The 15386-nt window shown below is 47.9% G+C and overlaps 1 protein-coding gene across 3 annotated transcripts in view; it reads left to right on the top strand.

Annotated features, from left to right (window-relative positions):
• Caln1 (calneuron 1) overlaps positions 1-14991 on the top strand; it is a 463165-nt gene extending 448174 nt beyond the window's left edge. For all 3 annotated transcript variants that reach the window (XM_026787846.1, XM_026787849.1, XM_013350759.2), the window contains one exon: positions 13660-14991. In XM_026787846.1, the coding sequence (XP_026643647.1) occupies positions 13660-13787 (128 nt within the window). In that variant the 3' untranslated portion in view covers positions 13788-14991. The remainder of the gene's footprint in view (positions 1-13659) is intronic.
• Positions 14992-15386: the final 395 nt, after the last annotated feature.

The raw sequence follows: 15386 nt of genomic DNA, 5'->3' as shown, positions 1-15386 counted from the left end.
CTCCTCCTCCTCCTCCTCCTCCTCCTCCTCCTTCTTTCTTCCCGTTCCCCTCCTCCTCTTTCTTCCCCTTCTCCTCCTTTCCCCTCCTCCTTCTCCTTCTCCTCCTCTTCCTCCTCCTCTTCATCTTCTCCTTCTTCTCCTCCTTTCCCCTCCTCTCTTGCCCCTCCTGCTTTCTTCTCCTCCTGTTCCTCTTCCTCTCCCTTCTCCTCCTCCTTTTTGTTAGATTTTCTTGTTCTTGCTGCTGCTGCTATCTGGCATTTTTGTGATATATAGTCTCCATATGTAGCCTAGGTTATACTCAGACTCATTCAAACTCAAGATTCTCCTGTCTCAAACCCTAGAGCTCTCAGATTGTTGCACATCCCACCATATAGGGCTCAGACTTACATTTTCAGAAGATCTTGTATGGACCTTGTCCTTTCTGGGATCATTCTGAGTCTGGAGTTGGCTCTGTGGCTTTGGGGAGATTTGCTGTTGCTCACTGGAGGCTAGCTGCTTCAGGGATGGTGGAAGGAGCCCGCGGAATCTGCCATTGGCTAATTGAATGACCTTGGGCAGGCTGTGTAGCTCCTCTGTGTTCCCTCATCTACATATGTCAGGCTAATTACATCTGCTTCACAGAATCCCTGGGAAGGATGAGCTCTGGGCTTCTCAGCTGCATCGAGCAGAAAGAGCTCAGGGATGGAGCCCTTTCAGCAACCTGACCAAAGGGCTATCAGAAGGAGCAAGTCATCTGAACTCCAAGAAAAGACACAGGGAGGGTCAACATTTCTTGGCCTCATGAAAAAAAAAATGAGGGGAACACAAAGTTTATTTCCTAATCACTCAAGAGGTCCTGGGAAGCTAAAAGTCTATCCCTGTTTCAGGCTTTGAAAACCAACTGTTTGGGGGGCTAGAGAGGTGGCTCAGTGTCTAAGAAGACATGGTGCTTGCAAAGGCCCCAAGTTGGGTTCCAACACCCACAGCAGGTGTATCACAGCCGCCAGTATCTTCATCTCCAGTGGATCTCCTGAGGGCACCCATGCTCTCATCACACGCACCTCCGCACACACATACACACAAACTTGCATGCGCGCACGCACACACACACACACACATACACAGCTAAAAAAAAAGTATTTTAGAGGAAAACAGCTGGTCTAACGAATAGAGGGAAACTGGTATGTGGTAATTACATTAAAATATCATACTTAGCCATCAGCAAAGTTTTTATTACATACTCAATGCTGAGGCTTCTTGAGGTTGATTAATTTTTTAATTAATATTATTTTTGTGTGTGTGTATGTGAGCGTGGAGGGGAGTTGTGCATGCACGTGTGTGTATGAGGGGCCAGGTATTGACATCCTGTGACCATCCACCTTATTTTTGGGTCAGAGTCTCTTGCTGAAACTGAAGTCCGTTCACTCAGCTACCCTGACTGGCAAGCAAACCCCAGAGATCCTGCCGTGTCTCTCCTCAGCAGCGGGATGACAGATGTGTGCTGTCATGCTTGGCATTTTTCCATGGGTCTTAGGGGATCGTAATTCAGGTCTCCATGAACTTTTCTGACCGAGCCATCTCCCCAGTTCCCTGGTTTCTTCATTTGTCTCTAGAGGTCCTTTGCCCGAGACATTCCCAAATCTCCCTATCAAGTAGCATCCCATCGTCCTTTTCCGTTTTCTATCTCACGGCTGGTGGAACCAAATGGTGTCTGGAAGCCAAGTAGAGAAGAGCAGCAGGGTTGTGTGATCCTCTCTGGAAAAGTTCCCCACTCTCTGTTTTCTGTCACTGGAGTCCCACCTTGCAGAACTCCCCTAGACATTCTGATAACAGGCACAGGAGGGGAAGCGAAACAAAAGTCACCGCCTGGGCGTGATGGTTAGCTTTTTTAATATTTTCATCTCCAATTGTGTGTGTATCTGTGTGCATATAAGTAGAGTGCTTTTGGAAGCCAGAAGAGGGCATCTGGTCCCCTGGAGTTACAGGCAGCTGCCTGATGTGAGTGCTGGAACCAAACTGTAGGGTTTTTTGGTTTGGTTTTGTTTTCTGGTTTTTTGAGACAAGGTTTCTCTGTGTGACAGTCCTGGCTGTCCTGGAACTCTGTAGACCAGGCTGGCCTTGAACTCACAGAGATCCACCGTCTCTGCCTCCCATGCGCTGGGATGAAAGGTGTGCATCACCGCTGCCTGGTCAAACTATAGTTCTTAAGAGAAGTACACGTTCTTAAACATCTGTCCCACCTGGTTAGTTTTTAATTGTCAACTTGTCACAACCTACAGTCGCCTGAGAGGAGATTCTCAGTGTGGGATTATCTAGTCAGGTGTCTGTGGGGAATTGTCTTAACTAAGCCAACTGATAAGAGAGGACCCAGACACTGTGAGCAGCATCATTCCTGGGGCACGGAGTTTTGAACTGTAAAACAGAGAAGAAAGCTAGCTGAGAACAGGCAAGCAAGGACCAATGCACTTTCTCTCTCTGCTCTCAATAGCAGATATGATGCCTCAAGTGCCTCCTGCAACTTCCTCACAACGCTGGCCTGTAACTGGGGACTGGGAGCCAAAGCAGGCCCTTCCTTCCCTAAGTCGCTTTTTCCTGCAGGCATCTGTCACAGCAACAGAGATGAAACTAGGACACTGAGAAATAAGTAGTTTCTGGGGCTGAGGCTCTCTGTGCCCCTGAGTCTCCATCAGATGAAAGAGGAGCAAAGGTCAAGGAAGGTCGATCTCTGGAGTACTCGGACACAGTTCTGTCCTGACTGTGATACGGCTTGAACATGAAGGTCACATAGACTCATGATTTTCTTCTTATTTATTTATTTATTCTTTTTTTTCCATTGGTTTTTGGTTTGTTGAGACAGAGTTGCTCTGTGTGGCCCTGGCTGTTCTAGAACTCGCTCTGTAGATCAGGTTGGCTCCAAACTCACAGAGATCCACCTGCCTCTGCCTCCTGAGTGCTGGGATTAAAGGTGTGTGCCACCACTGCCTGGCTTAGACGCACAATTTGAACACTGGTCCCCAGATGGTGATGCTGTTTGGGGAATTCTGGAAAGTCTGTGGTATGGGACATCAGACCTGAGGTAACGTGACCTACAGGGAAGTATGTCACCGGGGTTGGATCCTTGGGAGTATATTATCTCTGGCCACTTCCTGGCTCACTCCGGGCTTCTAATCAGCAATGATGTGATCAGCTCTCCTCTGCCATAACTTCTAACACCATAATGTTTTGCCTGAGCATGGGGGACCAAGAGACTGTGGACCGAAGTCTCTGAAGCCAGGAGCCACCATTAACCTGTCTTTCTTTGTTTCTGTCAGACATTTGGCTACTTGGTTCACTTTCTGTTGCTGTGGTAAAATATCCTCGCCAAAACGGCCTAAGGAAGAAAGGGTTGGTTGGGCTCACTGTTCCAGGGTACGGTCCACCACGTTGAGGAAGTCTAGGCAACAGAAGCGCAAGGCAGCTGGACATGTTGCACCTACAGTTAGGAAGCAGGGAGTAATGAATGCTCTTGTTCTCCTAGCTTTTCCCCTCTTTATGCAACCCAAGCCCAGGGAACGGTACCGCCCACTTTTAGGACTCCTCCCACCTTAATTAACATAACCAAGAGCATCTCTCACAGGTGTGCCCAGAGGTTCACTGAAGAGCCAGTGACATTAATAATTAATATTAGCCAGCACAGTCACACTGGTGAGGAATGAAATATGCTCTGTGGTCTTGTCATTTGGTCTCTCTGAGTTTTGTTTCTTCTTATCTATTCAATTCAAATATTTTACAGTGGCAGTTATACTTAGATACAAACATGTCGGGGCACAATAGGAGATCAGGGAGAATTTTGTAGTCAAATCCAAGGTCACCAGGGCAGTCATCCCTTCTGAAGTCACAATGTTCCTGTCCCGTCAGCAAGTGCTCACCTGGATGATGCCACCTCCCTTGTCACCTGGGAGTTCATTATGGATGCGTTGGGCCCATCCAAATGAAAAGGGCACAAGATGTCACCCAGACCATCTGCTTCCAGCTGGCCTGCCCTGTGACTTTCCTGAAATAAAACCTAAGCCTTTGGCTTGAGCAGGAGGTAAATGTGAAGCTGACCCTGGTAGCCTGTGGAAAACTTACAAAGCAATATTTGAAAACAGACTTAGGGTGTCAGTTGGAGAGTGAGGAATTTTTATTCTATCTGGGACCCCACTAGGTTTTCTACAACAACTTTGTACATAGATTTTTCTGAGGACCAATTGAGATCCTAAGACACCAAAGACCCAGAGAGTTTTTGATAAGTATGCAAAACAGCTCCTCTCCCTCATCTTCCTTAACTTCATTTGTTCTCTTTCCCCTTCTCCCCCTCCCTCTTCCTCCTCCTCCATTCTCCCCCTCCTTCCCTGTATCTTATCTTCTTACTACTGTCACTCTCTCTTCCTCTCCTTCCTCTCTATTGGCTTCACTCTTGGCCAAGCTCAGAAGATAACAGGATTCCCCCTCCCAGGACTCTTCCTCATGCCCCCAAAGGGCCCTTTCTCAAACCTATTTGACCCCCATGTCCACCCCCAGACATACCAAGAGCTGGGTACCATTCTCCGTCCTTCTGGCTTGTGATGGAGTAGAAGGTGAAGTCTTGGGATGAGAGTCTCACTGCATGGAGCAGTACAGATCCCAGAAACAGAATGTGCAAGATACCATCAACAGGAAGGGAAGGACAGTTAGGTCAACACAAAGTGCTACTTGTACACCAGGAGCCCAGGGTAGGACCCTCGGAAGTGAGGCACAGCTATCTAAAGAGCATAGGAGTTAAGAGGAGGAGAGTGAGATTTTGTGGTACCAAGTGAACTGGCTTTGAATTGTACAAGCAGAGGTTATGATGCACAAAAACATCATAAAACGCCAACCTCATTCCACTCCCTACAATTCCATCCTCTATCTCCCCCTGCAGGTCTCCCCTGGTAATGCTAGCTAATATCATCAAGGTAGAGTTCTATTTTCCCTTTCCGGGCTGGAGTGATAGCTCAGTGGTTAAGAGAGCTTGTTGTGGAATCGTAAGGACTCGAGCTTAGATCCCAGGGCCAAAACACGTTGGCTTCAAATGCTTACCTGCAACTCCAGCTCTGAGGGATCAGATGCCCTCCTCTGGCCTCTGTGTGCAAAGGCATGCATGCACACAGTCACACACACACAAAAAATAAATCTTTAAATCTTTACTGGAAAGATTGCTCAGTGGTTAAGGACACATACTGCTCAAGTTTGAGGGCAGCTCACAACCACTTGTAACTCCAGCTTCAGGGGATCTAACATCCTGCACATTTGGGCATATACACAGGTGCATAAATAAAAATAAATTCTTTTTTAAAAGTAAAAAGAAAAGTCCCTTTCAGTTTGCTCCATTTGTGTCAAGAGCCAATTTCCTAAACCGGGTATTACTTTGCTCAGTGCTGTGATCAAACACTTGAGATAAAACAGGTTGATGGAGAAGGGCTTATTTTCTCTCACAGTTTAAAGAGCCAGGGTGGGGAAGGCATGATGCTGTTCATGTTAGTAGGTGCCTGTGTCTGAGACACCTCATATCTCGATAGACCAAAAAGGAGAGAGTGGACAGGAAGTGGGGCTCATGTCTCCTCCCACCAATACTCGATCCCTCCTGTAAGGCCCATCTCCTAAAGGTTCCACACTTTCCCCCAGATTGAAAAGCACCACCTAGTGGAGACCACGTGTTCAAACACACAAGCCTGTGAGGGACATCTCACATTCAAAACCAAGGACACTCAAAGTATCTAACCAAAAGGATCCAAAAGCAATTATAGCTTCCAAACTTGCTCATCCTGAGAATCACAGGAGCTGGAATTGGTTTCACCCACTTCGTATACCTATTCCTGAAACTCAGAGTTCCTACTGGAATGCTAGTGTGGAAGATCTGCACCAGGATCATGAATCAGTTCCCCTCATCCTCAAGCCATTAGCTCTACAGACAAGCTGCCCAGTTGCCAGCATCCACACTGAACCAGAGGGATTGCAAACTCATTAGACCTTGTAAGTTGCTCAGCTAGCCAGTGTCAACATCTGTGCAGACTCCTGTGTCCAAGGGAAGAATCCCAGAGCCACCCTGTCATCTGCCAAGTGGAGCTGTGTGAGTTGGTGTGAAAATAAGAAGTGCAAAGACAGACTGTCTCTAAAGGACACCCTTGCAAACCCAGGTCCTGCCAGCAGACAGAGTCCATTGGTTTATAGAGATGGTTAACAAGTTGGGAGATAGGGGTGGGGATAAGAAAACAGAAGCTCAACTGGTACACCCTGCACAGCCTCCTGCAGCCCACTTGCTCACTTGATCTGTCGATTACTAAAAAGAATGCTTGAAATATAATGGGAAGACGGACATAAAAACAGTCTATATAGCATGACCCCTGACAGAGCCAACTCGCCAAGGTCAAACATGGGATTAATATATAAAACAGCCATCCTACTCTTAAGTTTGTAGCCAGGGGATCTCAGAAGTTAGGGCTATCTGAAAACATGTACATGAGGGTTGTGGAGATGATTTAGTGGATAAAATGCTTCCCAAGAAATCGATATCAGCCTGGAGCGTCCATGTGCATGTTAACACATGCACACATGCCCTCAAACAGAAAGCACCTACACACGTGTACATTTGCACACATACATACACAAGCACACACACAAAAGAACCCATGTACACAAATGTTCAAAATAGACCAAAAAAAATCAAAACCATCCAAATGCCCTAAAATAATGAACTTAAAAACAAAATGTATCATGTCATATTATTAATCAGTAGAAAGAAATGGGATGATGCCAGGCATAGGGGTTCATGCCCGTAATGCCAGACCTGATGAGGATCAGGAGTTCAAGGTCATCCTTGGCTGCATAGCGAGAACGAGGCGAGCCTGGGCTACATGAGACACTGTCTCAAAAGTTTTAAAAAAAATGAAATGCTTAGGCAACCCCCAATACAGACAGAATTCCAGTCTGTAAAGTAGACAGAAGGAGCCACAAGAGTCCACAGTCTGCAGTGCTTTGCCATGCAACAACACATGCAGCAGACAAATCCACAGGACCAGAAAGGTCAGTGGCTGCCTGGGGCTGGGGACAGAGGAGAATGATAAGTGATGTTCATGAGCATCGGGTCTCTTCTTCGGGTAGCCGAAATGTTTCTGTGTTAAACAGTGAGGATGGTCACACAGCTTTAGAAGTGTGTGGTTTTTGATGTGTGAACTATGCAGCTAGACTATTAAGAAGATATTAAGCATCGGGTTATTAAAATCAAGGAGGGAGCTAGGTGGTACAGAGTGTGCTTAAGATGTGTGGGGCCCCAGATTCAATAGTCCAGCACCGCGGTAACATGGGAGAATGGGAGGGGAGGGCAAAAAAGGGAAGGGAAAGGGAAAGGGGAAGAAGGAAGGGAAGGAGAGGATAAGAAAGGAGAAAAGAAGTAGGGAAGGGAAGGGATGTGGAAAAGTCAGCAAGAAGGGTCTAGGAGGGAGATGTGGCCTTTCCAGCTGAGCGGGGCAGCTGGAGACTGCGACTCCTGGGATGGCAGCCAGCGCAGGGATGTGCAGGATGTCTGCAGGGAGCGGGGCTGCATACCAAGCAGGGCCCTGGCAAGGTGAGCCTGGCGGCAGTTCAGGAAGAATTGATGAAGGTAAGAAGTGCAGGAGAGGCCTGCAAGCATCTGAGGTGTGCTGGGCTAGGCACTGGAAGTCTCAGCGAATGGGAAAATAAAGAAGCAGGCATTTCCTTCAGCCCCAAGGGAGACAAGTAGGCAGGCTGGTGTTTCTCTAGCCACTCATGGTGGGCCATAGCTCTCTGTTGGGACAGCTCAGCAATCTTTGTGGTGATTTGGTTTTGCTTCACTATTTTTATTTTATTTATTTTGGCTTTTCGAGACAAGAATTTCTCTGTGTAGCTCCGACTGTCCTGGAACTCACTCTGTAGACCAGGCTAGCCTCGAACTTATAGCGATCCACGTACCTCTGCTTCCCGAGTGCTGAGATTAAAGGCGTGGGCTACCACTGCCCAGACGATCTGATTATTTTTAAGTTTCATGCATGTGTGTGTATACCTGTGTGTGGGCCAGAGGTCACCCTAAGGTTTCATCTTCACCTTTCTAGAGCCAGGTTTCTCTCACTAGCCTGGTGCTCAGCAATTCAGCTACACTGGCTGGCAGGTGAGCCCCAGGAATGCACCTGTCTCTGCCTCCCCAGTACTGGGAGTTCAGGCCTGTGAAACGGGGCTTCAGGTGCCATCCGGCCCAGCTTTTTACATAGGTTTTGGTGATTCAGTCCAGGTCCTCACACATGTGTGACAAGCACTCGATGGAATGAACCATGTCCCCAGCTTCTGAATTAATTCTGTTAGTGCCTAGGACTCCTACTGTTAGCTCCTTTGACAGAAAAGGAAACTAAAGTTCAGAGTTTAGACTTTTCAGAGCTCCTAAGTGCCAGACTGAGAGACATAGTGAGTTCAAAGCCTGCTGGGGACATAGCAAGGTTAATAAGTACAGATGGCTCAGCGATTAAGAGGACATGCTGCTCTCTTGCAAAGGAGTTCAGTTCCCTGCACCCATATTGAGTGACTCACAACTTCCTGCAACTCCAGCATTAAGGGATCTGGCGCCCTCTTCTGGCCTCCTTGGGAACTCACAACTACACGCTATACACAGGCATACACATAAATAAAACAAAAATAAATCTTTAAGTAAATAAACATGCTGTGGTGCCTCGTGCCTAAATCCCAGTCTGAGAGGCTGAGGCAGCCTCTGGCTTCAGTTGCTGCAAGCTGAAGGAAATCCTGGACTCCATAGTAAGATAGATACTGTCTCCAAAACAATGATATCAAGTTACAAAATAAAACAAGCAAGGGGTGAAACTGTGGCTCAGAGGCTGTAGCTCAGCTGCAATGACTTCTCCAGCAGACAAGGGGCTCTAGGTTCAAGGCCAGGACTCAGAAAGAAAAGAATAGACACTAAGAATACATAATATTTATTTGATGCAATATAATGCAAAGCAAATATAAAATTGCCAATGATGGGCCTTAAGAGAGTTGCAAGAAAATGAACCAGGTCCTGGCTCAGGCCCCTGCCAGCCACACCAAGTTTCTGATACCTGTTCGCTGTCACCAAGCAGAGGGTCAGGGAGAGTGTATACAGAGGTTTTGAGCTTGTAAGGCAGAGCAAACCATGGGTTCAAATCTCATCTCTGTGACTTGTCAAATGCCTTTGGTGTTTGCTGTTTGGCCCTGGAGGCCCTGCATCTATTCAAAGACACCACACCCAGCCTGTGCGAGATCCAACTCTGCATGCACCATGCACATAAAATCAGCACAATAACCAACTCATTGAGGGATGTCCAATAACTCAGCATGAATTCTAGGGCTAGGGAGATGGCTCGGTCTATAGAGTATCTGCCTTGTAAGTATAAGGACCTACATTCCATCCCCAGAATCTGCGTGAACTAGGCAGGACATGGTGGCATGTTCCTGTAACCCCATGCTGCAGAAGTAGGGACATGACTAGTCAGTCAAACCTAAATGACAAGTTCCTGTCTCAACAAGAAGGTGAGTGGTACTGGGGAAAGACACCCAAGGTGGTTGTTCAAATACTAGTGCACACACACGCATGCCCACACGTATGAAACAAACCAGCTTGGGTTTTTAAAAAAGAAAGTCAGCTGGAATTGGGCACAAGCAATATCCTTTCTCGAAGTTAAATTCTTTCTTGTCTTTAAATCTCTTGCAAGGTGACTCTTATCATCCCCAATTTATAGATAAGGAAATTGAGTGTTAGGTCCAGCCACAAAAGACATTATATTTTTGCTCCACCGTACAATTTCTGCTCTCTGGTGATGTCCGGGTTCACTGCAAAACAATCTTCCACCCAGTACTGAGCTGGACTTACAGGTTTCAGTTCAGATCTGTTTCCAAGTTACTATGGCCTCAGAATGTTCTAGAAGGCCTCCTCCGCTTATAGGACATTGTTCTAACTGTGGCATGCCCAGTTTGCAGCTGTTCTAGCTTATTTGGCAGGCCCAGCTTGCAACTGATGATAGCTACAGACACAGCCCAACACGAAACTGTGAAGTTAGTTAAAACATTGTATCGCTTGCGGGCATGATTTAAAAAAAAAAAAAACCACCAACAACAACGAATAGCACAGTTGTCTAGCATGAACTTTATAGATGACAGCATTGTTCCAGGGTGTCAGAAGGCTGGACACGCCTGTCTGGATTCTCAGGCACCTCTTATCTCTCCCTTCCCAGGCTTTGAAGGATTCCAAGATCAAAGAGGAAGCGGCCCTGGTGGGATCTGTTAGTCACCTTTCTCTTCTGTGTGACTGAATCCTCACAGGAAGTCATCTAAGGGAGAGCAGATTTATTTGGTCTCAGGGTTTAATACAGTCCCTCAGAGGGGCAGGGCTCCGGGTAGAGGCAGCTCATCACTGCAGACATGAGTACCTCGCTTAGGGAGGCCAGGATCAGGAAGATAGGAAGTGTGGCTGTGTCCACCCCCTGAGTGACTCACTCCCATCTCCGAAGGGTCCCCAGACAGCACCACCAGCAAGGGACCACGTGTTCACACACATCAGTGTGTAGGAGACACATCATAGCCACAACTTAACGGGGGAATAAAAGCCTGTCACCTGTTATTTTGTTTCCTGAGTATCCTTCAAAAAGAGAGGTTTTTATGAACTCATTCCCCCTTGGGCCAGCATTTTCTGTGGCTGAAGGTTTCCACAGACCTTCAGGATGGAGTGTGGCAGGACAGTTTTTACACAGGCACAGGCTCAGAAAACCTCAGCTGGTCCTCAACAAGCCACAAACACATTTGCAGTTGTTTTGTTTTGTTTTGTTTGGCCTGGTTCATCATTTGTTTAGCTAGGGTCTCATGTATCCCCGGGAATACAAAAAAATTGAACTGCAAATGCATAGCCAAGGATGACCTTGAACAACTGACCCTCTTGCCTCCACCTCCTGGGTGCTGAGTTTGCAGGTGTGTACCCCACCCTTTCTTAATGCAGCACTGAGGATGGAGCCCAGGGCATCAACATGCTGGGCAAGCACTTCACCAACTGAGCCCCATCCTTTCCTTCTTAAAAGCCATCTCCTTTGCCCTAAGAGCTGGCATTTTGTTCCTTCAGTGTGCCCACTCCCAGAAGAAGCCCATCTCCACACCAAACAAAACTTCCTCCTTCAGCTAAGAGCTTAAAACCCAGAGTTAATCAGGAATTGGAGAATCGAACCACAAAAACACTCCTAAATCACCCAGGGGAAGCACAAGCCTGGTGGATCCAGGAGGATTAACGATAACAAGACGAGACTTAGGGGATTCTGGGTAGAGGGTCTTGGCAAGTTGGAGAGGGAACCAGAGCCATGGCTGGGGGCACAGGCTCACGGAGAATCTGGCTTGACCCTTGGGCCCTTTCTCCCATGGAAGGCTCTTTTTGGCTTTGAAAACATGGCCTGATTCCTACTCGTTAGTCTGTTATTTCCACAGGGCCCGGGGGAGTCCCAACACGGCGGGAGACACCGGAGCATGACACTGGGCTTCCTGTTCTTGAGAGGCCCGACTGGTCCATTCCTCTTTCCAGCCTTCTATGTATTTGCTTCCTTTAAGCGTTATTTATTTACTTATTTAATTTATTGTGTTAATGGTGTGGGGGAGGTCGCTCTTGCGGTGCTCAGAGGCCAACTTTCAGGCATCAGTTGTCACCCTTGTACCATGTGGGTCTCCAGGAGCAAACTCAGGTGGTCAGGCCAGATGGCAAGCTCCTTGCCCATGAGCCGTCTTGCTAGCCTGCTTTTTTTCCTCCCTCCCTCCCTCCCTACCTCCCTCCCTCTTTCTCTCTCTCCCTTTCTTCTTCTCTCTCCCTCCCTCTCTCTCTTTCTTACTTTTCAAAAAGTGCTTTATTTTTTTTTTGAGACAGAGTCTTACCATGTAGCCAACCCATGCCCCAAACTGCCTTCATGTAGCTAGCATTGTAATGCACCACCATGTCTGCTTTTGCCAGTCTTCTTGGTGTGTGTTGTGTGTGTTGTGTGGATGTGCAGGTACATAGAGGCCACCCGCCTGGTTGGTCTGGAACTCATCAAGTATGCTGGGCTGGCTGGCCAGGGAGCCCCAGGACCTACCTGCCTCTCTCTCTTCAGCTCTGGGGCCACAAGCATTTGCCACCATGGCCAGTTCTTTATGTGGTTGCTGGGGATCGAACTCAGGTCCTCATGCTTGCACAGCAAACACTTTCCTAGCCAAGTCTTTTTTTTTTCATTTTTTTTTAAATTTATTTATTTATTAAGGATTTCTGCCTCCTCCCCGCCACCGCCTCCCATTTCCCTCCCCCTCCCCCGTTCAAGTCCCCCTCCCTCATCAGCTCGAAGAGCAATCAGGGTTCCCTGACCTGTGGGAAGTCCAAGGACCGCCCACCTCCATCCAGGTCTAGTAAGGTGAGCATCCAAACTGCCTAGGCTCCCCCAAAGTCAGTACGTGCAGTACGATCAAAAACCCATTGCCATTGTTCTTGAGTTCTCAGCAGTCCTCATTGTCCGCTATGTTCAGCGAGTCTGGTTTTATCCCAGGCTTTTCCAGACCCAGGCCAGCTGGCCTTGGTGAGTTCCCGATAGAACATCCCCATTGTCTCCGTGTAGAAACAGAAGAGTCATTGCCAAATTCCTAGCCAAGTCTTATCCCAAGCCCCTAGTCTTCTTTAGCAGGTAAATCTGAAAGACCATATTTCCCAACAGCCCAAGCAAAAACCACAGACACTACACACTCACTCACGCACCCATGCTCACACACCCCTCTTTTGTCTCTGGCAATCCAACCTCCATCCATGCCTATCAAATCAACCAAAAGTTGCCCAGACCCTGGGAGAGCTTATTAAGATGCGAACTCCCAGACTCCCTCCCGGTGACCTGGTTCAGTGACTCCACAATGAACAGGACAGCGCCTTTTGTATCAACCTCCCACCATGTCCTGTTTAGCTATGAGGTGTCTTCTTGATGCTCCTATGTTGAAGACTTGCTTCCCAAGTGGTGGCACTATTGAGGGGTGATTGAGTCTCCAAAAGCACACCAGGGAGCCAGCTTGGTTTGGTAAAATGCTTGCCTTGCAGGCAGGAGAACCTGATTTTCACATAGCTATGGTAGCGTGTGCTTATAATGCCAGGACTGAGGAGGTAGACAGGTGGATTGCTGGGGCTCGCTACACAGCCAGCCTAGGCTACTAGGCAATTTCCCAGCTGGTCAGAGTGTATCAACAAACAAGATGGACTGTCCTCTTGGGCAGCCATGTGACAGGTACAAACAAGACACACACATACCATATGCCGGAAAGCTTCCAGACCTCATTCTATCAGTGCTGGTTACAGAAAGGGGGTGATAATGGCTGCACGGTGTCTTTTCAGGAACTCATTCTAGAATGTTACAGAAATTGTTGTCTCTGAGACTCACTGTAGGTCTGTTATATCCAGATGTCTAAACCTTTCTCTAAACATCTCATGGACCACAGTTCTGGTAGGGATGGTTTACCATCGTATACCTTTCGCCAGAAGTCTCTGCTCAGCAGTTGCTAAGAGCCCCATAGTATCCGTCCCCTGAGTTGGTTAGACCAGCCACAGTCTATGCTGTGTAGAAAACACACAGCTGTCTCAAGCTATCTCTCTGTTCTCTCTCCTCCCACCCCTTCCCCCAGTTCATTCACAGAAGCAGAACCGGCAGACCTGCGTCCGCAAGAGCCTCATATGCGCCTTCGCCATGGCCTTCATCATAAGCGTCATGCTGATTGCAGCCAACCAGATCCTGCGGAGCGGCATGGAGTAGCAGCAGCCTCCCACCAGCCACAACCGCGTTGCCAGCTCACTGCGCATGTGCATGCCCCGCGGGCAGACTCTGTTCCTCCACATCGGAGATCTGGACCTATGGATGGATGCAGTCGTTGGTACAGTTCAGTAAAGAACTCAAGTTTGCAGGGTAACCGGGATCACGGATCAACTCCATCTCCTTGGCAGGGACACTAAAGGGCTGTCTTCAAATGCTTTCATGGTTTTGTTTCCCAATGCAATAAATACCCGGGAGTTCTCAATTATTGCTTCAACCGCCAGTAGCAACTCCGAAGGGGGAAAAATACTGCTTTCTTTTCGTCTTGGAATTCTAGTAGCCATCCAAGTATCGCGGTGGCATCACAGAGCGAGAAAGAAAAGACAAGTATGAACAACACTCACCTCCATCCATGCCCCGATTCTTTCAACCCAGGGACCCAAAGAAACTTCCTGCTGAGGTTGACCTCTGGGTTGCTACAGGAAAGGGGACTTTCCATCTCACCCTGGCTTCCTTCCTCCACCCCGTGGAGACCCCTCCCCCCAAGGCATGAGGGGGAAAGCCATTAGGCAGGGCTCAAGCTCCTTGCAGCACTGCTGGTCTTATTGCCTTTTCTACAGGACTCCTGACGGAAGAGCTGGGGCGCTCTCGGTTGGTTTCCTTGGCACTTGGCTTTCTGTTTCTGAAGTCCATCCCGCACCAGCATCTTGGAATCTGCAGAGAGCCTGGCTCCCAGCTTTTCTTGCCTGTGCCACCATTAGAGAAAAGAAAAAAAAAAATTCATAGCCCGGGTGTGTCTGTAACCCAGAAGCATAGACAGACAAGAGACTTCTCCGTGTTTGATGCTGTTCTTCCCTAACCGCTTACTTTGGACGGGAATTTGTTCTCTAACTCACACCCATCCCTGCTTCTTGGGAGCAAAGGGTGAAGCTACTGGGGGAGGGGAAGAATTGAGCCTGGTCGCAAGGAGGCCCACACCCTGAGCATCCAAAGTAACAGAGCCCTTCTGAGTCTCCTTGCTAGACAACATCTGTAAGTTAAGATTGGTGTACACCTAAACCCTTCCCTCATCTCGGACTTTCTTAGTGAGTCTTTCCCCAGCTAAAAGAAAGAGACCTAGAACCTGGAGCAAAAAAGCTGGAAAGATTAACTTGGCTGTATGGGCTGGATTTTGCTTAATATCTCAAGATATTCAGATTGTGCCAGTGACTCGTTAAAAAAAAAGAGAGAGAGCATGTGGTGTTTAGTAGGCGTGGCTGATGTGATGGAGACTTGACTCCTGATCACAGGACACTTCTGTTGGGGTCTGTTTTCAGCAGCAGGCTGAGACTCATTTCTTTCAGTTTTCCTAGATTCACTATGAATTCAAGTGTGAGTGGTCAGATTGCCTGTCATCTATAGATGTGCTAGCTCCCTTTGTGTTTCTCTGAGCCCAGGTCTTTATCTCTGTAGTGAAATCGTCCTGCCCCTGCTTCTTTGGATCGCAGGCGGAAGCTTCCTGATTCTCCTTCCCCCTTCCTTACCTTTTCCTCCAGCCACATTGAGGCCAACAGCTTCTCTCTCTCTCTCTCTCTCTCTCTCTCTCTCTCTCTCTCTCTCTCT

The sequence above is a fragment of the Microtus ochrogaster genome, chromosome 2, assembly GCF_000317375.1.
Source record: "Microtus ochrogaster isolate Prairie Vole_2 chromosome 2, MicOch1.0, whole genome shotgun sequence".
Taxonomy (NCBI): domain Eukaryota; kingdom Metazoa; phylum Chordata; class Mammalia; order Rodentia; family Cricetidae; genus Microtus; species Microtus ochrogaster.
The sequence above is the reverse complement of the archived record's forward strand: the minus strand, read 5'-3'. Positions and strand labels throughout refer to the sequence as shown.